The 25,676-nt window shown below is 43.5% G+C and overlaps 2 protein-coding genes across 8 annotated transcripts in view; one reads left to right on the forward strand and one right to left on the reverse strand.

Moving 5' to 3' along the window:
• The window catches only part of VCL (vinculin), a 117,526-nt gene extending 101,289 nt beyond the window's left edge, over positions 1–16,237 (forward strand). The window contains exons 19-22 of one of the 2 annotated variants that reach the window (XM_084845180.1): positions 5,539–5,757; positions 9,006–9,209; positions 11,064–11,168; positions 14,049–16,237. In XM_084845180.1, coding sequence (XP_084701306.1) covers positions 5,539–5,757; positions 9,006–9,209; positions 11,064–11,168; positions 14,049–14,195 — 675 coding nt within the window. In that variant the 3' untranslated portion in view covers positions 14,196–16,237. The remainder of the gene's footprint in view (positions 1–5,538; positions 5,758–9,005; positions 9,210–11,063; positions 11,169–14,048) is intronic. The other variant, XM_084845178.1, reaches the window with a different exon arrangement.
• Positions 15,932–25,676, reverse strand: part of AP3M1 (adaptor related protein complex 3 subunit mu 1) — a 41,078-nt gene continuing 31,333 nt past the window's right edge. For 2 of the 6 annotated variants that reach the window (XM_084845182.1, XM_084845181.1), the window contains exons 8-9: positions 23,326–23,470; positions 15,932–18,179 (exon numbers count right to left, since the gene is read on the reverse strand). In XM_084845182.1, the coding sequence (XP_084701308.1) occupies positions 18,079–18,179; positions 23,326–23,470 (246 nt within the window). In that variant the 3' untranslated portion in view covers positions 15,932–18,078. Of the gene's footprint in view, positions 18,180–23,325; positions 23,561–25,676 lie in introns of all 6 variants that reach the window. The other 4 variants (XR_014789310.1, XM_084845184.1, XR_014789309.1 and 1 more) reach the window with 4 other exon arrangements.

A 25,676-nucleotide genomic window follows, 5' to 3' on the forward strand; every position in this document is an offset into this window, starting at 1 on the left:
GGCAGTAGTGCGTGTAAAAAGGATCTTGGCGTTTTAGTCGATCACAAGCTGAATATGAGTCAGCAGCGTGAAATGGCTGCAAAAAAGGCCAATGCAATTTTAGGTTGCATCAACAGAAATACAGTTTCAAAATCACGGGAAGTAAAAGTTCTACTCTGTGCTGGTCAGACTTCACCTCAAATACTGTGTCCAGTTCTGGACACCACATTTTAAGAAGGATTCAGATAAACTGGAACGAGTTCAGAGAAGGGCAACAAAGATGATCAGGGGACCAAAAACTAAGTCCTACAAGGAAAGATGGAAGGAACTGGGTATGTTTATCCTTGAGAAGGGCAGACTGAGGGGGGATATTATATCACTTTACAAGCACATAATGGGTTGTTACACAGAAGAGGGCTGCAACCTGTTCTCTGTCATCCAAGACTGCAGGACACAAAATAACAGGGTTAAGTTACAGGAAGGCAGATTTCGGTTGAACATCAGGGAAAACTTCCTAACTGTCAGAGCTATAATGGAACCAAATGCCTAGGGAGGTGGTGGGCTCTATATTGCTGGAGGTATTCAATAGTGCTGTGGCAGATATTTTAACTCTTCCATTTTTGGCATTTTGTGCGGGGTTGGAGTGAAATGAAACTCTGGTGGAACAGGCTGGGGAGGTGAGAATTTCGAATAACTTTTTCCTTGGGGAGGAGGACAAAATTTTCCCCTCCGCTTTAAGTATGGAGGTGGCTGAGGAATCTTATTTTTATTTTGTTTTTACTTTACCTACCCACATTTGCAGCAGCCTAGGACTCCTTATAGAGAGGCTTCTCCTCCACCTTGGCAGCAATTTCTGAACTCCCACAAGACACGTGACCTCACCCTCTCCTATCCTTCAGGAAGGGCTCCTGGGTTACAGAAGTCTCTGTGCAAAGTGAGAACAAGCAGGGCTCTTAGAGCTTTAGAAAACTCAGGTCTTCCTTGCAGTAACGCAGAGATCTTTGCAGAGAGGCTTTCTGCAGAGAGGCATTCAGGAACTTGTGCGGGGCTGCAAGCCTCTCTGCAGAGAGCTCTGTATTGCTGCAAGGAAGATCAGAAAAGCTCTAAAGCTCTAAAAGTCCCCTTTGTTCTTGCTTGCAGCAGCCTGGGACTCTTTGCAGAGAGGTTTCTACAACCTGAGAGCACTTTCTGAATGCCTGTGAGAGAGGGTGATGTCCCGTGGTCTCATGGGAGTTTAAGAAGTGCTGCTGGGCTGGAGAAGCCTGTCTGTAAAGAATCTCATGTTGCTGAAAGTGAGTGGGGCATTTTTGAAGTAAAAAAAGATCCTTCAGCTACTTCCTAAACTTAAAAAGGTATGTGGAAACCCTCTCCCCATCCCCAAGGAGAAAATTATTTGAAATTCTCCTGCTCCCTGCAAAAAGGGGCAGAAAAAACAATGCCTTCTTCCCAGGGAGAGAAATTTCCCAAAAATAGGGGGCAGGTTTCGGCACAGCACTAGTATTCAAGCAGAGACTGGACAGCCATACTTTAAACTGGACTGAGCAGACTTGAGGGTTGGACTCGATGGCCTAAGTGGCCCCTTCCAGTTCCAAGGTTATATGATAAGAATACTCCTATTGCAGATTTTCTTGATTTTCTACTAGTGGGTTATTCTTGATTTTTTACTTCTTTTGTTAATTGGTGGCAAGAACCATAACAATTGTTGAAGTTGCATGGTGAAAAGTTCTGTATGTACATAAATTGGATGTAGTTGCAAAAATAAGGGTTAAATAAAAACAGTTTACAATTTGGTCTTAAAAAGGCCTGCAGACTGCACCCCTACTTTTTTGGTGGCCCCCCAGAACTCTTAGGCTGGCTATGCACCTGTGCAGTGGCACAAAGGTACAGGGGCACAGAGGGAGGCCCAGCAGAATGCCAGGGAGGAGTGGGCATCCTTGCGTACATTTGTGCGAATAGGTATATAGGTGGTGTGTGTGTGGTGGGGCGGCGGGGGGGGATGACTGAAAGAGTGAATGGCCAGATGGATGAATGGGATGCATGACTGTGTGTGAACAGGGGTGTGTGTGTGGGGGGGTGTTCTCTCCTACGTAGGATTTGGCCCCTCCTACTGACAGCTCTGGTCCCACCCAGCAACAGTATGTAGTTGCTGACCACTTTCCACTGAGGGAATGTGGTCCTTGGCATCGAAAAAGTTGCCCACCCCTGCTGTAGAGCTGGGAAAGGTGGTGTGGAATCTCCACCTTCTACATCCATCAAATGTAGTATTCTCTCCCCTTTTTAAAAGTAGGATGTCTAGTAGAAGCTGTGGCCTTTCACAGATGTGCCCTACCAAGGCTAAGGTGCCCTACCCCGTCACTTAAACACACACACACACACATACACACACACTTTCATATTGGCAGCTGAGATTGCTTTGCAATCTTGGTGAAACCAATCTTGGTTTCTCTTGGTGCTGAAAACTGTGGGTTCAAAGGAGTTGTGTAGTGTATTGGGGATCAGGCCCTCTCTTTTCCTTGTACTCAGTCTTTTGGGCAAGTTCCTTGTCCTTTGCCACATCACCCATGGCAACCATTTTGTGGTGGCACCCAGGACAGTTTCTCAAATTGCCAAATATGCCCACAGGTCCAAAAAGGTTGTCTGCCCCTGATATAACACATGGGACTCTTCAAATCTCATATTTTAAAAAGAATGTAATTCTTGAAGCATCATTATTCACTGATTTCACACCCCCCACCCCCGGGAAAGGTCTTGGTATATATAGACTTTGCAACAGCACTGCTCTCCCAAGATGGTGAGGGGAACCCTCACTGAACTTGATCCTTTAGCCTAAATGAACATTGAAAAAAGAAAAAACGTATCTTGTTAAACTTGATGGTTTAGTTTTGAAAGCTGGAGCAGAATCTAAAATGAATGTTCTGAGCAAAACAATACTGAAATGTTTGCTGATGAACTTCAGTAGCATGCCTATGAAAATAATGATGTATCTGTGGAAAGCAACATTATTTAAAATGGACAACTGACTTTGTAGGCATTGTTGTTGATATTTGGTGAGTTAGTAACTTTAAGGAAAACAACTAGTTTGTTATCTGATCTGTTGTCCACTGTTAATTCCGTTCAGGGGAACAGCATGTGCAGTGCCCCATTCCAAAGCATGGCTAGCATTTGGGATTTGGGGAGGTAGAACTTAGGTGTGCGTGTGTGTGTGTGTGTGTGTGTGTGTGTTTCTTCTAAATTCTAAAGAGAAAGGTCTACTGCATCTCCAAAAGTAGGAAATGGGGCTTCTTTCTGAAACTCCTGCTGCAAACTGAGCCAGCCTTCCAGTATATTGTGGGTGTCTGCCGCTGGCTCTGAAGGGAACATACAGAAATCAAGCTGTCGAGAAAAAGGAGGTCTGCCTTGAGTAGACCTTGAAAACTGGTTTCAGTGGCGTGAAACCACCTTGTATGTCTGTGGTTTTCTCATAGTGTAAATTAGTGTGGAGGGGTTCTTCTTAATGCTCTGAAAGTTTAATTTTCCTTTTCTTTCTAAAGTCTTTATCAGACAGTGAATTTATTGTCTTGTGTCTTTTTCTATTCTCCTTCCCAATCTTACTTTAACATTTACACATCATTATAGTTGGCTGCTGTTTTGCTCACAGATGATGAGGCAGAAGGAGATGTCCTTTATTAGACCAATGCTCTCTTTGAAAAGTATGTAGACTTTAGAGTTGCAGCATGGAAAAGTAGCACGTAGTTTGGTTATTAATGCAAATATATTTAATTACTGGATCGAGCATGGTTTAATCATATAACCACGGTGGGCTACAGACAACTTTAATGACCCAAGACACAAGATTTTGTAACTATATATTTGGCAAATTCATCCATCTTTATTTGCAGACATTTTTTCCACCAGTTTTTGTGTGTGTGTCTGTGTGTGTGTGTGGGCGGGGGGGAGTTTGTTTCAGGATAAAGCTAGAGAAGGGAAGTGGTCATATTGAGAGTGAAGCTTCCTCAGTGGCAACAAGGAAGCTTGTTTTTGTCCATAATTGCTGTTTATGTCTCAACAAAAGTGTCCAATTGACCAGTAGAAAGACTTAACAACTTGGATGTCATCGCAGGCATAGTCATACTTACTAAACTTCATTTCACTTCTGAGTTTGCCAAGAAGGCAAAAAGACTGAACCTCAAGCTGCATAAGATTTATTTGGGAGTATGCAAGTACAATTGGATAAACAAAGCAATTTAAAAAAAGTTGACACCCAAGGCCACAACTCTGGAAGAAAGCCGTGTGAACATACAAAAAAGACTGACAGTGGGTGTTCACACAGAAATAACATGTGACAGTTGTGTTGGTCTGGTTGCACCCTTGTGTTCTTGATAACGGTGGTGTTTGGTTTGCAATTTTTCCTCCTCTTTCTGTAGTGGATGGTACTGTGAAGATTGTCTACAATAATGTGGAGCTGTTCTCTTTTTAGATACTTCCACCCCACAGGATGTGATCCAGGATACTGAATCAAATTATTTAAAAAACTTATTTGGATTTTTGTAGAACAACATTTTGGCAAAACAATCTGGCTCCATCTCACTAACCTTCTGCTAACAGAAACATTCTGATTGGCTTTGTTGTGTGCTGCTAACATCACTTTCTGTCTGCTAACAAATAACACACTGAAAAAGGCTTTTAATGAGTAGCCTGTCCTGCTTATTCCATCCCCCCTGCTCCCCCTTTTTGTCTTGCCTTCCTCCTTCCTGCATTGTGTTTGCTCTTCACTGGCTTTTCCATAGCTAGACCAAGACATACTGGTGCCTGGGGCAGAAAATCCAAATAACAGTTCTGTCTCATCCCCCCTTCCTTCACTGCAAACTAATGAACATGGGGCACGATTTGCTAGCGGGTTCTCCTGTACATGCCTCCTTACAATGAACAGGAGCGCTTTTAAATGAGGGAGCACAACGAGCTCTTCCACAGCTCCCCTTTGTTTCAGCAAGGCTTCACCAGCCAAGATTGTCAGTGAATTCTGCCTCATGACTCAGACCTGCCTCTTTCCTATTCTGGCACCCTTAAGAGCACCCCAAACATGCCTGAAAGTGGCTGCCTCACTTTATCTTGTGGTAGGGCCTCCTCTGGGCTTTTCATCTCTCAAGGGAACAGAAAGCAGCCTTCGGCATCTCTGATCCCCGGAAGTTCTCTTCGCACTCGATCCACGTCATTGAATCTTTCATCTTGCAACCCTATGTCATCTTTAAATGTTGCGCTCGCTTTGTGTTTGTCCCATGGTTCTATTGTCTTGCCAGAAAAGAATGTTGTGGTGAAATAAAAGACCCTTAAGAGTGGCTGAAGTGAAAAATATTTCTTGGTGTGCTTTCTTAAACACTATGTTTCTCTCCTGGAATACGTTGCAGATTTCCAGATTAAGTGTTCCCCGTGGAATTGTGTCCAGCTCCCTCCCCCTCCCTGTCTTTCCGTCGCCTCCTAGGATGAGGAATTTACTAAACCAACTCAGTTCTTGCTCTTTGACCAGATCCTGCTTCTTATACTAACTGTTTCTTCATCCTCCCTGCCCCCCCACCTGCAAAGCCTGATGTGACTGATGAGGTTAAGGAAGCCCCTGAGGCTGATGTAGATGTAGATCAGGAGGAGGAGGAGGAAGCAGATGTTGAATTCACTCTCCCCTCTGACATTGAAGATGATTACGAGCCTGAGCTGCTGTTAATGCCTACCAACCAACCCGTTAACCAGCCCATTCTGGCCGCTGCTCAGTCTCTGCACCGGGAAGCCACCAAGTGGTCTAGTAAGGTACTTCCTCCATTTCCCCCTGGCGACTGATCCGCGTTGCATCCAGCCATTTTGGAACGTTGACACATTTGCATCACTCTTGATCCTTGCCGGGTCCCATTTTCTTTTCTTTCTTTGAAATGGAATGAATTCAAGTTTGTCTGCATTTCATTGTTGAGGATTGAGAGTGGCTTCACAAGTTTTGTTGGGCCTGCTGATGGCCAAGCTAAAGCTTCATTTGGCTCACAACTTCCTCTGTTCCTGTCCTTCTTAATAAGGCTTCCTTTCTCGTCCTTTGCCTTACCTGTCTCTTCATGGCAGTGGTTATTTAAAAGGAAAGAAAAAAATAAACCCAAAAGATGTCTGACTACCTGTGAAGCCATGGTTGACAGTCTCTCAGTAACTTCCAGATTGCGGGGGAGGTGTCGGCATCATTCTCAAAGTCATTTAACATGCATCATTGTGCTTTCTGCCTCTTTTTATCAGTGGCTTCCACTATAACATTGTCCAGACAAGGAATGGCTTTGTATGGCAGTGTTGCCAAGGAGTTGGATCTGCTGTTTTGCACTTGGCTGCATTGTAAAAGGCTGGCTGTGGTAAGAGGATTTCTGTCGAGAGGCTATGCTGAATGTGTTAGTTGCTACGTTCAGACTTTTCTGTGTGTGTGTTTTTATTTTAAAAAATATGATATTAATGGAGGTCTCTTGGTCTGCGGCTCAGACAGAAATGGGCTTGCCGGCACTAAACTCAAACAGGAGTTTGCACAGATGCTGGGTCACTTTTTTGCTTTTGGGACTAGCATGCTGCAAAGAGTAAGTGTGTGGCTGTGTAGTTACTAAGATTTGACGGTGGAGTGTGTGCGTGCGCGCACGTGCGTAAACCTTAAATGAAATTAGATCGTTCTTTCTTCCTTTTTTTTCTTTTGTTGTGTCAGTCATTGACATTTGGGCCTGCCCAAGACTTGTTGGTACCTGGGCACAACATCCAAATGATGTCTCCCCATGTGCAGATTAATGTGGGGCACAATCCAGCCTCCCATTCATTGAAGTTGGGCGTGTGCATGAGAACCTCCTGCTGGGTTATGCTTCTTGGATCAGATCTCCCCCCCCCCACCCAATGTCACTCAAAATCTGCAGTTGCCACCACTTGCCTCATGTTGCGATGGCCTCTGCAACTGACCCAAGTTGCCTCTTCAGGTATCGAACGAGAGGGTGCATGACCTGGCCTTTGTGGCCCAGGGAGCTGGCAAACTGCACTGAGAGTGGCTTGGCACACTGCCTAGCAGGAAGCACATGTTCGCCACCCTGCCTTGTGCTCTTGGGGCAATGACCTACCCTGTGTATGGTAGTACATGCATGGCTGCACATGTGCGCATTGCGTTTGTGAAAGTGCACACATACAACATTTTCTGTGCACAGTTTAGAAACAAATGTGTGAAGAGATCCTTAAACAAGGATGTGGCTGTGAAATGTGGCTCTTTCGAATTTTGCATCTGCACAGCTTGTTGTGATGTGCAATGTGCTGTTTTTTATGCTGCATAAAGGTAAACCTTGGAAGTATGTCCGTAAGGACCACATGTATCCTTCCTCAGCCAGCGTTGCACTCTGTGCCTTTTTGTTACACCACCACCACCCGTGAAAGATTGCACACCAGGGCCTTTTTCTACTTTCAGCTGTGTAAGTCAATATATCACATTAACTCATCAGTCTTCACAAAATTACTGCTTAATTTTTTAAAAAATCTAACAATTGATTACATTTATTTGAATATTCTTATAGCTATCATATTTCAAATGGAGAATGAAATAATGCCAGTTTATATTGTCCCTCATTAAATAAAGAACCTTGTGTTAAAACATTGGTTGATAAAGGTTAGTTTAAAAATTAAAAGCTTTACTGAATTTCTGGATGTGTATGTCATGGTAAACCATGGCTTATCGTGATGGGAACAAGCCACAATGAACCTTGAACTTGGGTTCTTTTCCCTTCCCCTCCTTCTCCAGCGTGACTGCGAGGAGGCGATTAAAAGCTTTCACTTTCATTTTTGATTAACCGCAGCCAAACCCAGCAAACGGTAGTTAATCTTAAATACAGTTTGTTTGAAACAAGCTAGCTTCATAACCCCATGGTTTGTCATGACATCTGAATGCAGCCAGTGGACCAGTTTGCACGTAATGGCAAATTTGGGGTTAATTATATGTGAGCCATGTCAGTGTCTTTCCTCTTCTCCATTAAAGGAAGGTCAGTTGTATTCTAAGCCTACAATCCTATAACACTTTCCTGGGTGTAAACCCCATTGAACTCAGTAGGATTTACTTCTGAGTAGATATGCATTCTGGTCATTCTTTCTGATGAAAAAAAATCTTGGTTGTTATAGTTGTATAAGGATTAACCAACTAATAAATTAAATTTCCATATGTTTGCATATGAAGAAAACAATCGCTCCGAAGAAAAAATAGTTTTGTTTTTAGATGCATGTGCGTATCGCCACAGGACACCGTCTCAGAAGAGGCATTCTCTCCTTTATGGAAGGAGGAATGTCTCTTTTAAGGTGGCCCCTGCCTCTCTCTCTTTTTTGAAAACCTTTCATTAAAAATAAATAACATTTAAAAAAATCTGCTGGCCAATTAATTTATACATTTAAATCTAGTTAATCAAACGGATTAATTAATTTATTGAATGTTTCAGCCTCCCCTTTATACAAATGATTTCCCCCTCAGAACATTTAGTTGTCACCTTCTGAATATAGAGTGACAGTGTAACTGATCACTTTCCACGACTGGAAATGTAATAAAATAAATAATGATAGAAATGTAATAAATAAATGAATGAATAAATAAGCTGTCAAATTTGGATGCCACTTCTTCATTTGTATTTGGATATTAAGAATATTCACCCTCATAACTGGATGCTCTAAACTTGCTTTAAGGCACCCTTCTTGCACCCTTATTAAAATGATAGATTTCTAACTGGGAAAACTTACAATGTCTGAACTTAGTCACTTTCACTTCAGCAATAAGACTAACATTCTGTGTGTCTACCACATTTTTTTTTCTGGCCAAAGCTTGATTTCACTGAGTTTTGGGAGAGAAAGTATTTTACAACTGGCCTTTGCGCAAAGATCTTCAGCGCTCTTTGTGGAGCAGTGACCACGCTGCACAGAAAGTCTCTTCTTTGCCTTCCCAAAATGAGGGTTTGCTTATAGAATGTGGGTGACAGCCTGTGCTGCTGACTTGGTCCCAAGCTTTCATGGCTGCTCTTCTTTTCCAGGGCAATGATATCATTGCTGCAGCCAAGCGGATGGCCCTTCTGATGGCTGAGATGTCACGCTTGGTAAGAGGTGGCAGTGGAAACAAGCGGGCTCTCATCCAGTGTGCCAAGGATATTGCAAAAGCATCAGATGAAGTGACACGGCTGGCCAAGGAGGTGGCAAAACAGTGCACTGACAAGCGCATCAGAACAAACCTTTTGCAGGTAGGCAGTGAATTTGCCTGGAGAAGGCAGGAGAACTGTGAGTGCTGTGGGTTAGTGCTAATCCATTTCAGGTGGTGGTCAATCTGTAATGTATTGATCTGCCTTAAATCAAATCCAAGTTAGTAAGTGAGGTGTGGGGTTTGGGTTGGAGTTATGTGGCTGTTTGAAGCAGAAGAAATCCACTTGCACATACTTGTGGATTAGAAGCCTGCAGTTAGGGAATGAGCTAGTTGAAATCAGTAGGTGAAATTCACCATCCTCTCACATTTTGGTCCTCATTGCCCCCTTAGGATTGACAGGTCACAATACTTCAGTGACAAGTACATCTGCCTAAGAATGGACGAAAGCCCCTTACCTGGTCCCACAGCTGTTTTCGGTGGGGGGGGAGGCGCTCCGTTTCTCCCCCCGAAATTCTTGGCGGGTGGGGAGGCACCCCGCCCCTCCCAGCCGAAATTCTGGCCGGGGGGGAGGCGCCCCATCCCTCCCCGCCGAAATTCGGGCCGGGGGGGAGTGCCCCGCCTCTCCGGCCGCGAAAGAAAAAAGTTATGTAAAAAACAAAACAAAACGTGATAGGCTACGTAACGATTTACGTAACCTATCATGGCTAGATTTTCAGTCAGCTGTGATAGGCTACGTAAATCTTTACGTAGCCTATCACGGCTGACTTTGAAAAAAAAAAGCACGTATGCAAATGGCAGCGCCCATGGGCGCCGTCATTTGCGTTCCTTATTTGGGCATGGGTAGTCTACGTAAAGATTTACGTAGACTACGGCGAAAATAAGGGTAACGCAAATAGCAAATACAAAGATTTACGTAGCCTATCACGGCTGACTTTGAAAATCTAGCCATGATAGGCTACGTCAATCGTTACGTAGCCTATCACGTTTTTTTTTTTTTACTTTACTGGGAAATGGCGGCGGTGGCAGCCGGTTGGAAGACCGGCCGCCGCAACGCCGCCGAACCGCTGCCGGGACCCGCCGGTGAGAGGGACATTCGCACGAGGTAAGTCCCATCCCGGGGGGGGGGGGGGGGTTGTCGGAGAATTTCCCCACCAATTTCAGGGGTGCGAATGCATTGGCATTCGGCCTCCCAGAGATTCATGGAGAAATTCTCCGACATCCCTACATCTGGCAGAATTCCCTCTTAGGGTTTAGACTTAGCAACCACTTTGATTAGTCAGCTTGATACTTGAGCAGTCTCTATAGCACTCCTGTCTCCGTCCCACTTTTATCAGTTTTCATCCTGTTCCTCTGTCAGATTTTAATCCCACCCAAACCAACAACTTTCCTTTCTCTCACAGACAGTTTAGTTCCCCGGGCAGTTAAACATTCTGCTCTCCCACACCAGCTCAGCCAACCAGTGTTTGAGGTTTCACTGCCACAAGCATAGCACAGTGATACATAGAATAGCAGGGGCCTACAAGAAACTACTGTTTGTACAGGGAGCATTGCGGAGTGGAGTGGTTCAATACCACCCTTCAAATAGAAGGTGGTTCTTTGAATCTCTAGGGTGGGGCTTGGAACAAAGAAACCTTGGGATAGGGAAATGCTGCAGTAAAGTGCTTCCCAATCCTGTCCACAAGCCCTTCAAGAAATAGATAGGTTAGATATCTCAGTTCCCTACCACTGAAGTAGCTTGCCTAGTCCCCTCCCCCCCAGAAAACATGGGTGGCTTGTTGAGATGAGTGGGTCCTTCCCAAGGGGAACCGAGCAGATCCCACTTATGCTTGTCACTTTTCTGTTTTTAAAGATGCCCTTTGGAGAGCCCAGGTTCCCCAAGAGCAGTGGTAGAATTTTATTTAGACAATAGCTCAGCAGGTTGTTTGAGCAGACTTGCAATTCTGTGTTTGTTCAGGTCTGTGAGCGAATCCCAACCATCAGTACCCAGCTCAAAATCCTTTCCACTGTCAAAGCGACCATGTTGGGCCGGACTAACATCAGTGATGAAGAGTCTGAACAGGTAATATTCCCAACTTTCGTGGGGGTGGGACTGCTGCAAACCTGGGATTGCGTGGGCAGTTCTGTATCTTCTAGAAAGTGGGAATTATCTTGGGAGCGTGCAGTGGTGAAATGAGCGCTGTTTGGAGCAGCTTCTCCTCTTGGCTCTTGTTAAAAGCTGGTCAGTTTTCTGCTTGTCTTCTGCCCCATAATAATCAAAAAGAGTAGCTAACAGCAGTGCTTATTTCTAGGGGCCTCTTTGTACGCGATATGTATCTCAGTATTTTTAAGTGTACACTGACAAAGGTGAAGTGTGAATGTCACAAAGCAAAGCGCTGAGAAAGCATCCATCTATAGCTGTCTGGCCAGTGAGCTGGGGGTGAGGGTCTGCTCCTCGCCGAGCGAGCGCGTGCTCAGTGCCAGCAGTTTTTGGTTTGGGTCTCTGGGCTGCTTGCTTAAGGGAATAATTTCTTCAGTTCGTTTGAAACTATTCACTAGTGCCCTCTGGTGGGTGAAGATGAATGGTACTTTTGCAGGTGCCTAGTCTTTTTTCTGTTGCTCATCACCAGAATGAATGATGGCGATGCTACATTAATCCAGCAGGTTCGATATTCAGTGCAAATATTGCTGTTCTGTTGCTGTGTTAAATTATCCCAAACCTTCCTGATCACTTATTCTATCGGATTCACTTTCCATCAGAGAAAAAAAAGATGCATTGGCTTTCCTGGCTTTAAAAAGGGATTAGACAAATTTCCGGAGGATAGATCTGTCAAAGGCTATTAGCCGTGTTAGCTGAAGGAGTGTGGCTCTGAATATCAGTTCCTGGGGTGGGAGGAAAACAACAGATGGAGGGGCTGTTGCCCTAAGCCAAGGGCGGGCATCGCAGGCTGCAGGCTGCATGCAGCCCCGGAGGCCGCCTCTGCGGCTCTCCGTGGTACCCTGCCCTGCACCCCAGGGTGTGCTGCCGTCACCACCCTCTTGGTTTGGTGGGAAACTGCGCAAGCAAGGAGAGTCATTCTGTTTCCCAGCAAATCGGGCGCCAGTTTTGTTTGGTGGGCTGGTGAGATCCCAATTCTGCTTGGAAACAGGTCTGCAAGGATGACTTGCCCCTTGCACCGTTTCCCAGCAGAACTGATTCTTCAGGGAAACGGGGTGTGCCGGGGTGGCTTTTTCCATGCATTTGGTTTTCCTGCAGAATCAGGTTCTTGTTAGCCCACCAAACAACTTGTTTGTTGGGCTGGCAGGAGCCAAATTCTGCAGGGAAAGAGGGCATATGAGGATGACGCTGCTTGCATCCCTCGTTTCCCAGAAGAACAGTGTGTGCTGGGAAAGAGGGCATGGAAGGAGAGTCATCCCCATGTGCCTTTTTTCCTAGCAGGATTGCTAGGAGGAGGGTGAGGCAGAAGCCTCTCCCTGCTCCCAGTGGCCGTGTGTGGGGAGGCTTTCATTTAGCGCCCAGCCAAGTTCTCTGTATCAGGCCACATGTGATTCTCAAGGCCGTTCAAGTTGCCCAGCCCTGTTGTAAACCTTATTCTGATTTTTCCAGGATGCTCTTTCATAGGTGCGTTCTTTAAAACAAAATTGGCAACCAGATAGGCAAACACTTGCGCAAAGCTAGGTGAACAGGGGTAAGAACAGAAGCTGAATGCACGTGTGAGTGCAGATATTTGTCAGCACTGCATTATTCTCTTTTGGATGTGTATTCCCATCCACAAGTAGCATAATTACTCACACATAACTACATGCAAGTGGGGTTGGATTGTTGCATATTTAGCAAAGCCTAACATACAGCATAATTGAGCAAAACAGTTTGTACCAGTAGCTGGCACTTTCCCTGATGAACTATGCACATATGTTTCCAGATTAAGCGTTGTTCCTCTTCAATGGTACAGTTGCTTGTACAGCAAGGCAGCAAAATGGCATTGAAATCATTGTGCAACCAGTGATATTGCACATGCATCTGTGAATGCAGAATGTCAATAATACATTAGCATGCCACTATAATGAATAAGTATCTGTTTTTATTGGAGGAAAAACCCAAGAAGCCTTTATGTACAGAAGTTGGCAGGAAAAGTAAGGCTCTCCAAGATATTCTGCAGGCTTTGGTGGGATATCTGAGAGCATGGGGCAGCTAAGTGGAAAATTCCACTAAAAAAACAAACAAAACTGGTTTCATACATCCCTAATTTTTTTAGATTTTTGCCTAGTGAGCACCTTTTAGGCTGTTTAAAATGGTAATTTTTAAATTGCTTCAATTTCCCAAGTAAACGTTGGAACTGTTCTCATGTAACAGTGGCAAATTGTGGGTTAATTAATTAACCCACAATTTGCCGTGGCACATGCCAGGTGCATTCCACAGCCATTTTGAATATTCAACCCGATTGGAGGTTACTACGTGACGTCTGAACCTGGACACTATAGGTCAATTGTGGGTTAAACAATCCACAGTTAACCTGTGAATTGTAGGTTAACTGTGGTTTGTTTAACCCACAATTAACCTATAGTGTCCGAGTTTGGACATCATGTAGCAACCCCTGATTGGCCTGATCAGGGGTTGAATATTCAACATGGTTGCGGAATGCACCCAGCATGTGCTGTGGCAAATCGTGGGTTAATCAATCCACGATTTTCTGCCATTACGTGTGAACCGGGTCTTTTGAGTTAATGCTATTGAAGCATGTTGTTTGTGTTCACATACAGTCAAAAGTCAGGTTTTGTGCTGCTGCTCTTGTGATTCATATTAAATGCCAGATTGGAATAGTGCTGTTGCTAATTCAGCCTTTTTTTCTTATGGTACTTTATCCCTAGGAAGTGCCAGGCCTCTCTGCTAAGCAGCATGTCATCTGAAAATGTCTGTGTCGCTCTTCCAAAAATATGTTTTAAAACAACTCTCTTCCTGCAGGCCACTGAGATGTTGGTTCATAACGCCCAGAATCTTATGCAGTCTGTCAAGGAGACGGTTCGAGAAGCTGAGGCTGCCTCTATTAAGATTAGAACAGATGCTGGATTTACCCTACGCTGGGTCAGAAAAACTCCTTGGTATCAGTAAAGAGTCATCCCTCCCCAGGGCATTGTCTTTTTAAGTGAAATCACTCGTGAAGCAAAGAGAATTTCATAAACCGCTAAAAGGTGGTGCAGCTTAAAGCTAGCCTCCTGAAGTCCCATTCTGAAGGGCTTTAACAATGTGTTGAGCTATCTTTCGGTATCTAACCTCACCATAGTTTCCAAAATGAGTACTTCTTTTTGCCTCTTGCTTCGGAGGGCTTTTTGGTATTTTTGTTTTCATTAACACTATAATGTGAACCAGGTTTCCCCCCCAGTGATGCAGTGTATATTCCAGCGGTTTCTATGTGAGGCAATTTATGAGGATTTCACTTTAGAATGGATTGAAACTCTGGGACACACTTTCTTTGCTTGGTTAATTGTGAGGGACAATCAGAAAAAAGTAGTCCAGCATTTCCATTTTCTGCTCCCTTTCCTCTTTCTAAGCAGGTGTGTGGCTAAGTGTGTTTAAATTTCCCCCCAAAACTTTCCCTTGGTAGGGGGGAACAAGTGCTGTGCTCAAAAGCTGCTGCTACTCATTTTTTTCTGTCCAATAGTGATCTCTAAGCCATCAAAATCTGGGAATAAATTCCCCGTAACTAGCAATAGTCAGTGTCCGTGCCTCATGGTGTTGAAACTGAGTGGTAATGTTTGTTGAGAGCAGTTGTTTGCTGGCCTTGGTTGTGGGGGCATGCAACATCTCCCTGTGCATCACTTTGGTCAAGAAGAAAGAGCTAGGAGATGCCATTTTCTGAATATTTCGGCCTCTCCCCAGAAAAGTCAGGCTGTCTCTTGCTTGCTTGTCCTGTTCTTTTGATTGCACTTGCTCAAGCCAGCAGTAGGAGAAAATGTGGGTTTATTTCAGATGTTACTAGCCTGCTCTTGTTCTAGTAATGGAACACTTTCTCTCTCTCTATTCTAGCTAATAACCAAAGGGAGGTATTGGAGGTATGATAGTAAAACATCTTCCATGAGGTTTCAGAAATAATCCTCACTTCAGGCTTTATACACCTCATAGTGAAATACTGAACATCTGCTTCAGAAATCCAGCCCGTATCAATGGAATCGGCTGTCAAATGGTCTCTTTCAATCATGGTAGAAATGCTGAGATTTGGAAGGGTGTTCGTGCTAAAATAAGGCCAGACTGTTTTAGCACTATTTAGGACTGATAACAAACAGTTGGCTTCTGCATTTGCACGGAGCAGATAATTGAGGGCCCAATGCACCAGGACTATTTCCTGCAGAAGCTTCATGGACACTAAGGAAAGAGCACATCTGTCTTGCACAGGAGAGGTTTCTACACAAGTCATTAGCCCCACTTCTGAATTGCTTGTGTATTAGCAAAGAAATTATGTACCAATGCTGCAGTGCCTCTGTGCTATCAAGCAACAATAATTTCTGCTCAGGAGACGTACACATATGTGCCCTCTAGGTTAATGGAAGGGTTAAGTAGCACTTGTTTACATGTTAACATTTCTTACACTGCAGTGCCCTCTCCCCTGGTGCAATTGAAAAGGGAAATTAAAAATAAATAAATAAATAACCTTTTAATAACTTCTCTGCAACTGCCAAGAGTAAGGGAGCTTGCTTGCTCATCCTTTCCTGGCGCCTTATACCTGGTGATTGCTGACTGCACGGTACTCAAAATTGTCATCTAGTCTCTGGCACTAAGTAGCCACAACCAGATGAAAGGGAATGTCGCAAGGCTTCAACTCTTCTTCTGGAATGTCTTTTGCCAACTCATAGTTCAGCCTTTCATCGTGAGCTTTTTAAATCACCACAATTTAATAGCTTGACTTTTGTATTAATGCAATATTACTAATGCCTTTAATTACATGGTTTATACCAAAGACTGCTTTTTGTTAAGGAATGTTTGAAGGAAAGCTCTGAATCATATTTGCCTTGGATATTTCTTCAGAATGTTTGCTAAGCTCAAAAGTCTTTTATAGAAGTTAATATCCTCTACACCTTATGCAATTTACGCTTTCCTGAACACTCTTGTCGATCAGGCCTAAGATGAAGCAAACTTGAATGTTGGTTAGGAGCATTTTGCCACTAAATACCTTTGTTTATAAACCAGAATTTTGTTGTATATGCTAATATTTTCAACCTTCTTTGTTCTGTTCAAACAAAATAAAAATGCATTTGTATAAAAATCTATCCAGTGCAATATTTTCAGGGTCTGAATGGAATGACCTTAACTAAGTGAAACGCATATGAATAGGCAATGTTATCTGTAAGACAGCAACTACAAAATATGTGTAATTATATGGAACAGAATACATGGACTATTTGCACTCAACTCTGGAGACAGAAAACTTTGGTAAATGACGGAACAGTGGATATGAAAGCAATCTTATACAAAGGATAGTTTCCTCCTCCCACAAGCCACTTAAAATGAAGGTAATATTTCACAGAGTGATTTATAGCTTTCACATATAGAGTCTTTGGATGACTGTTCTGTTACTGTGGTGGAAGTGGTTTTCTGGTTTGTTTTATTACTAAAGGTAGTCTAGCCCCCTGTCTAATTAAAACAGGAATAACTTCACTATCTTGTTCACACACATTTCTTACACAGTGTAATTAATCTGTAGCTGCATTGTTTTCACAAACAAATGTTACAGAATAAATCGATACTGACATGCAATGATTGTTCAGAACAGTACACTGCCCCCTTCCCCACAGTAAGCAATAACCTGCCTTGAAATATTGTTTAACATTCTCTTGTGTTACTTCTATTAAAGGTTAGCTAAACATATACGGTTGCATCCAGAATCATACTTACAGTAGCACTATTGAAACCAATAGAGCTTAAGTTAGCCATGATTAACAAATTCCATTGATTTCAATGGGTGTACTCAAAAGTATGACAATCTGAATCCAACCCTTTTTGCTACAGCCACCAGTATTTAAAAGTAATACCAGACACTCTGTCCGTTGGTAAAGTAGGGTGTCCCTCTACTACTGGGCCACTTCCCAAAGGAACTCCAGTAGTAAACACATGAGCATTTAATAAAAGATGGTGTGCTCCTGTTTTAGTGACTGTCATATGATGGCATGTGATCAGGAAGTGAAACAATTAATTGAATGACTAGGTGGTACAGCTGACTTCCCTTTTATTTCATTGCCAATAAGCAATTAAACCTTTAAGTAAAGCTTTCTGCCTATGGTGAGCTACTCTTGAGGTATGTATGGCACAGAGTATAGGGAGAAAAACACATTCAAAGTAGTAGTACCTGTTAAACAAAGACTTCACTTCCATACATTTTTCACCTTCAAAGTAAAGCAAGTTGTAGAAAATCTAGCACTGGCTACAGATTGTCTGCTGAATTCACAAGCTGGTAAGGCAACCCTTTTTGATTAAGAAGGCAGCATGTTGTAAACATTGCAGGGGAAAGCCTTTTTTTGTATCATTGATAATCCCTTTCCAGGGGAGTCGGCACTCCGGCCCCCTTGTTTCCTAATAGGCCTTGCAAAAGTATTATGGAATACCAATTTCTAACAGGCTACAAGATCATTTTCTTTCAGTGCTGTCCAAAGTGGGGTTTGTTCTCTATCCAGAAGTTCCTGCATTCTTCGTGTGCTTTGGTTGTTTGCTTGGCAGTGTGCACCGTTAGCTGGTTCTATGGATAATCCCTGGCTGTAATTACAATTCATGAACCAACAGGTCCATGAAAAGGAAACTGTTACAGAAAGTTACTCTTGTTTCAAAGCCATATATAAAAAAACCTATTAAAGTATGATTTAATTTGAAGATCTGCACTGCATGGGAATGAATCTAATCAGGATTTATTAAAATCATCTAAGTTAAGAGTCTCTAGATTTCATTTTCCCCTCAAATGGAAAAACACACACAAAACCAACATTTATCGTGGCAGGGATCTTGCATCTCATGTTCGTACTTGGAATTTCCCTGCTTTCGTGATGTACTTGACACCTTTAAATGGTTTGTATTTTTCTCCATACACGTCAAGGCGATTTACTTTCAATCCTGAAATGAGGAATAAAAGTGTGTTTAAATCTCTCAAAACAGAACAAAGTTGTTTTAAAATAGCTTACAACTCTGGTTAGGAATCCTCATGAAAGAATCAGTCCTAACGCAGAAATGAAGCTCAAGGCGATCTCTAAGCTTTCCCCTTCGAAAGCTCAAGTTACTCAATGCAAAGACAGGCCAGCCAATCCTTTTAGACCAGCGGTAGGGAGCCTGTCCCCTTCATGGATCATTGCCTTGTTGTGGCGAAGGGGCTTGCGTAACTCAGTTAAGCCATAAGCTATGCCGTGCAGGGCCACCCAAGACGGACAGGTCATGGCAGAGAGTTCTGACAAAATGTGGTCCACCGGAGAAGGAAATGGCAACCCACTCCAGTATTCTTGCCAAGAAAACCCCATGGAACGTATCACAAGGCTAAAAGAGATGACACCGGAAGATGAGCCCCTCAGGTCGGAAGGTGTCCAAAATACTACTGGGGAGGAGCAGAGGGTATTTCCAAGTAGCGCCAGAAAGAGTGAAGCGGCTGGGCCAAAGCCGAAAGGACACTCAGCTGTGGATGTGTCTGGTGGTAAAAAGAAACTCCGATGCTGTAAAGAACAATATTGTTTAGGAACCTGGAATGTAAGATCAATGAATCAAGGTAAGCTGGAGGTGGTCAAACATGAGATGGCAAGATTGAACATCAACATCTTTGGAATCAGCGAACTAAAATGGACAGGCATGGGTGAATTTAATTCAGGTGACCATCATATCTACTACTGTGGGCAAGAATCCCTTAGAAGAAATGGAGTAGCACTCATAGTCAACAAAAGGGAGGGGGAAGCAGTACTGGGGTACAATCTTAAAAATGATAGAATGATCTCAGTACGAATCGAAGGCAAACCATTCAACATCAAAGTAATTCAAGTCTATGCCCCAACCACTGAGGCTGAAGAAGCTGAGGTTGATCAGTTCTATGAAGACCTACAACACCTTCTAGAACTAACACCAAAAAAAGATGTCCTCTTCATCATAGGGGATTGGAACGCTAAAGTAGGAAGTCAAGAAATCACCGGGATAACAGGCAAACATGGCCTTGGTGTACAAAATGAAGCAGGACAAAGGCTAACAGACTTTTGTCAAGAGAACACGCTGATCATAGCAAACACTCTTTTCCACCAGCACAAGAGGCAACTCTACACATGGACATCACCAGATGGTCAATATCGAAATCAGATTGATTATGCACTTTGCAGCCAAAGATGCAAATATATATATATATATATATATATATGCAAATATATATATAGATATAGATATAGATATATATAAATATATATATATATATAGAGCCAAAGCTCTATACAGTCAGTAAAAACACGACCTGGAGCTGACTGTGGCTCAGATCATGAGCCACTTGCAAAATTTCGGCTTAAATTGAAGTACATAGGGAAAACCACTAAACCATTCAGGTATGACCTAAATCATATCCCTTATGAATATACAGTGGAGGTGACAAATAGATTTCAGGGATTAGACATGATAGACAGAGTGCCTGAAGAACTATGGACGGAGGCCCGTTACATTGATCAGGAGGCAGCAACTCAATCCATCCCAAAGAAAAAGAAATGCAAGAAAGCAAAGTGGCTGTCTGATGAGGCTTTACAAGTAGCTGAGGAAAGAAGGGAAGTGAAAAGCAAAGGAGAAAGGGGAAGATCTATCAAACTGAATGCAGAGTTCCAGAGAATAGCAAGGAGAGACAAGAAGGCCTTTTTAAATGAACAATGCAAAGAAATCGAGGAAAACAATAGAATGGGAAAGACTAAAGATCTTTTCAAGAAATCAGAGATCTCAAGGGAACGTTTTGTGCAAACATGGGCATGATAAAGGACAAGGAAGGCAGGTATCTAACAGAAGCAGATGAGATTAAGAAGAGGTGGAAAGAATACACAGAAGAACTATACAGGAAAGATCTGAATGTCCCTGATAGCCATGATAGTGCGGTCACTGAACTTGAGCCGGACATCCTTGAGAGTGAAGTCAAGTGGGCCTTAGGAAGCATGACTAACAATAAAGCCAGCGGAGATGACAGTCTTCCAGCTGAGGTATTCAAAATCCTAAAAGATGATGCTGTTAAAGTGCTGCACTCAATATGCCAACAAATTTGGAACACTCAACAGTGGCCACAAGACTGGAAAAGGTCAGTTTACATTCCAATTCCAAAGAAGGGCAACGCCAAAAAGTGTTCAAACTACCGCACAATTGTGCTCATTTCACATGCCAGCAAGGTGATGCTCAAAATCCTACAAGCTAGGCTTCAGCAGCATGTGAACCAAGAACTACCGGAAGTACAAGCTGGGTTTCTGAGAGGCAGAGGAACTAGAGATCAAATCGCCAACATTCGCTGCATCATTGAGAAAGCAAGAGAATTCCAGAAAAACGTCTTTTTCTGCTTCACTGACTACGCTAAAGCCTTTGATTGTGTGGATCACAACAAACTGTGGCAAATTCTTAAAGAGATGGGAGTACCAGACCACCTTACCTGCCTCCTGAGAAACCTGTACGAGGGTCAAGAAGCTACAGTAAGAACCGGACATGGAACAACCGAGTGGTTCAAAATTGGGAAAGGAGTACGACAAGGCTGTATATTGTCGCCCTGCTTATTTAACTTATATGCAGAGTACATCATGAGAAATGCCAGGTTGGATGAATCACAGGTCGGAATTAAGATTGCCGGGAGAATTATCAACAACCTCAGATACGCAGACGATACCACCCTAATGGCAGAAAGCGAAGAGGATCTAAAGAGCCTCTTCTTGAGGGTGAAAGTGGAGAGTGCAAAAGCTGGTTTGAAACTCAAAATTACAAAAACTAAGATCATGGCATCTGGCCCCATCACTTCCTGGCAAATGGAAGGGGAAGAAATGGAAGCAGTGACAGATTTTACTTTCTTGGGCTCCAAGATCACTGCAGACGGTGACTGTAGCCATGAAATTAAAAGACGCTTGCTGCTTGGGAGGAAAGCTATGGCACACCTAGTAAGAAGCAGAGACATCACCTTGCTGACAAAGGTTCGTATAATCAAAGCTATGGTTTTCCCAGTAGTAATGTATGGCTGTGAGAGCTGGACTATAAGGAAGGCTGAGCGCCGAAGAATTAATGCTTTCGAACTGTGGTGCTGGAGAAGACTCTTACGAGTCCCCTGGACTGCAAGGAGGTCAAATCAGTCGATCCTAAAGAAAATCAACCCTGACTGCTCATTGGAACAGATACTGAAGCTGAAGCTCCAATATTTTGGCCACCTAATGTGAAGAGAAAACTCACTGGAAAAGACCCTGATGCTGGGAAAGACTGAAGGCAAAAGGAGAAGGGGACGGCAGAGGATGAGATGGCTAGATAGCATCACCGATGCAATGAATACGAACTTGAGCACACTCCGGGAGAGAGCGCAGGACAGGAAGGCCTGGTGTGCTATGGTCCATGGGGTCACGAAGAGTCGGACACGACTGAACGACTGAACAACAACAACAACAACAACAGGGAGCCTGTAGCCCTCCAGGTATTACCGAGCTACCGTTCTCATTATCCCTGACCACTAGCCATAGAGGCTAGGACTGGTGGAAGCTGGAATTCATCATCTGGAGGGCCACACATTCTCTACTCATGCTTTAGACAATGCTCTGCCAATATGTACTGAAAATCCAATTCCCCATCAAGAAAGGTTGAGTTCTGCAATACTCATCATTTGTGCAAACTGGCACAACCTTCTGCTAGTCATGGAGAAGGTCTTAAATGCTAAGCGGGGCATGGAAGTCACCCATTTTAACCACTGGAAATGTTTAGCCACTTCTTGGGCTTAAGATTTCAGCAGTTCTTGGCCACTCACTCTCACACATCTTCATAGTCATGTGGGCAAGAAAACTTGCTTCACTTTCTGCTGAAATCTGCAATTATGTCCAATAGTTAATTCTGCAGTCAGGCAGGATCTCAAACACAGTGCTGGATATATTGCCTTCTCCTCCTCCCCACTCTCTAGTAGGTGAGTGTGTTGAATATCAACAAGAGTGAAGCCAAAACAGGTCCACTAAGAATCAAGGGAGTGGTATCAGCATGCTTGGGTGACTCCTCAGGCATGTAATACTACAGTTTTTAAAGCCCCAAAGGGGTAAAAACCTGCCCAAGAAAAGCCTAATGAAGGAGCCACAGAAGACTGAGCCACAGAACACTGGATACCAACTGCAAGGGGAAAATGAAAATTGGGTGTGAGGTGGAATTGGTCTATTTGAGACCCTTAACAGCTTATAGCACTGCTGTAATGGAGTGGGGGTAAACTGCAACATTTTGTTGCAGGTCCCATGTTCTATATAGACTACTGAAATACCAGTCAGTGGCAGGCAAGAGGTAGAGGGAGGGCCTGTATATTTGAAGAATGAGTAGAATAAAATATTATTACTAATAAGTTTTTAAAGTTTCAGATGTAACAAAATTCAAAAATACCCTGGTTTAAAATGAAACGCAAACGTAATGATTATCTCCTTATGAAAGGCTGTTATTTGTATGTGAATAGCAGGGGAAACACCTTCATAAGCCTTCATGCAGCATAATCTCACATATGGGAGAAAGTGGGAGGGGGAAGAGCTGAATCTGTCCCGGGCGTTGCTCTCTCAACTGTGTTCCACTTTGCTACCCCTTTAGTCTGTCCCTCAGAACTAAATGGGAGCCCTGACCAGCGAGAGCCAATGCCTCACTGCTAGCCTTGCCTCGGGATTTGTTTCTCAGTTGTGACAGAGTAGGTTGGAACCAAGCAACTTATATATTAATTTTATTTGCTATGTTTGTATAAAGCTACCCACTAACATTCTTCTCTGGGTGCCTTACAGCATAGGAGACCCAATTTAAAAACACAGTATCATAAAACAATTTTGGGAATACACATTTTTAGTATAAAATACTCCAGTATATATGGAGGATAATCCATCACCAGATCACACAACATCCCTCCATTAGCTCCTTTGATGAGCCCAACACTATCAGAAAGCAAAGTGCTATCACCTCCAAGAACTGCAATCTGTTACTGAAGTTTTAGTTTCATCCCAACCTGCTGGATTCATGCTGCAGTGTGGATAGGAAATACAAATTCTGCAAAAGCCCGAGGCCTGATCCTCACCTGAAATAGCCAGCTGCTGTATCTTGAACTGAACATTCAGGCTGGGGTTTTCTTCTGGCTTGGGAGCTCCAGACTGCAAATTCACCATCCCTTTAAGACTAGGCAACTTCTGAGGGGTGATTTTGCCAACATCCCATGTTAACACCTAAACAAAACCCATCAATATTTATATGGTATTTTTCCAAACTGCTGATTGTGCTTCACATACCTTGTCTCAGTGAGCCTTATAGCAACCCTGTAAAAAAAAAAATCAGCATTGTCACCACCATATCACAGGTGCGTGTGGGTGGGGTGGTACAGATGAGCGAAATGTGGCTTCCCTATGGCACCACCTCCCAGCAAATTTTTAACCAGGGACTATGGTTTGCAGGTTGGAAACGCCTTCTCTTTCAAACAGGACCAACCAGTGCAATGCACTTTTCACAAGAGCTGGACTTCGGATATGCAATGAAGGCTTGGCGAAGTGTCCAAAAACAAATGGCTTTGTTACTGCCCTTCTAAACTAAGAAGCAGCTGCAAAGGAAAGGAGTGACCAAAACGATCAGAGGGCTGGAGCCCCCACTATGAAGAAAGGTTACAATGTTCAAGGCACTTTAGTTTAGAAAAAAGTGAGTAAGGGGAGACATGACAGAGGTTTATCAAAAGTATACATGGTGTGGAGAAAGTGGAGAGAGAAGCTTTCCTCTCTCATAATACTGGAACACAGGGTCGTCCAGTGAAGCCAATCAGTAGATGATTCAGAACAAACAAAAGGACTTCTTAACACAGCACACAGCTCAATTATGGAGTTCACTACTACTGTGATAGCCTCCAACTTGGACAGCTTTATTAATTAGGCAAATTCCTGGAGAAGGCTATGAATGTCTACTAGACACGATGGCTATATGCTACCTCCAGGAACTGAGGCACCATGCCTCTGAATAGCAGTTGCTAGACAACAGCAGCAGGAGAGGGCTACTTTGCTTGTGGGCTTTCTGTAGGCATCTGTTTGGCTGCTGTGGGCAAAAAATGCTGAGTAGGTAGGCCTTTGGTCTGATCCAGCATGGCTCTTCTTAGGTTCCTAAGGAAAGTGGCAGCACAATCTCCCACTAGGCTTCTTTGAAGGAAAGAATCCAAGCCTTGCTTACTTGGAAGAAAAGCTTTATCTCGGTTGGATTTACAAGTTAGGGTGCAAGCCTAACGGGATAGTCGGCTGCCTCCAAACTTGGAGTCGGCCAACTATCCAATGCAGGGCGGATGGGGCACAGAGAGGATCCTCTCCTCCATGCTCCGACCACCCTGCATTGTGGCTAGACAGCTGATTTCGGCTGTCTAGCTAGGAGCTTTGGAGCGGCGTGGGGGGAAGGCTGGATGACACATAGGAAACGTCATAAGGCCGCTTCTGTGGTCTCATCCCCCCCCCGGGAATGCCCCCTTTTCGCCCACTCTACACTGCACTTACGAGCATGGAGATGGGGAAGAACTGTGCTGCCTACAAGGCGGCAGGGGAGGGATCCATGGCTCTGGCTCAGTTCCCAGAAACCAAAAATCCTACAGCCATCTAGACACTGTCTAGAGGCCATAGGAGTGCGCCCTCCATGTACTTGGAAATAGAGCCTTGCAGCCCAATCTTATGCTTGTTTACTCAGAAAGAAGTCTGACAGTCCAATGGGGCTTACTCCCAAAGAAGGGAGCACAGGGCTACAGTCTCAATGTAACAAACTGGTAAGGAAGAGAGCTAGAGCTGGCCAAAAACACTCATTTGTCAAGGCAACTGGCAAGCAAAGTAATTGTATTAATTACTATCAATTTGCTTATTATGCAGAAATGTACTCTGGGACTGTTATTCTGCACCTGGTTGTTTTCAGCAGGCAAAGAAACTGGTGTAAAATGGGAGAAGTGGGATGTATGGGGAATGGGAGACCCTTAACTGCCTGAACACTGGAGGCTACTGCAGTCAAGAGTTATATTTATAACAATGAGGTCTGATCTGTAAATCTTTCGTGTAAAGGACTCCAAACGCTGTAGAATGTAAAGTTTAATGCATCTTGCCATTTCTAATCATTTGCTCAGGAGTCACATGGCTCCGCTTTCTTGAACCTGCTTGAATTCTTGTGACACCATTGGTTTAAGAAAGCCTATGGGATGATACTCATGCTGGGAAGTCTATGCTTAATTAAAGCAAAAATATCCAATTATCTACATATGTCCTGCATGCTAATTTGCATATAAAGTAGTGGGCGAGGGACCCAGGCATCACGATCCCATCATGTATATAGTTCAGAAAAATGCTTTTAATAATCCAGTTGGTTTTCAGTTAATTCAAACCAATTTCAAATATATCAGGCATGACGATTGTGGAGAATACCATC

The sequence above is a fragment of the Heloderma suspectum genome, chromosome 3 (genome assembly GCF_057233095.1).
Source record: "Heloderma suspectum isolate Gila_16-S chromosome 3, 16-S_ref, whole genome shotgun sequence".
In the NCBI taxonomy this organism is placed as follows: Eukaryota; Metazoa; Chordata; class Lepidosauria; order Squamata; family Helodermatidae; genus Heloderma; species Heloderma suspectum.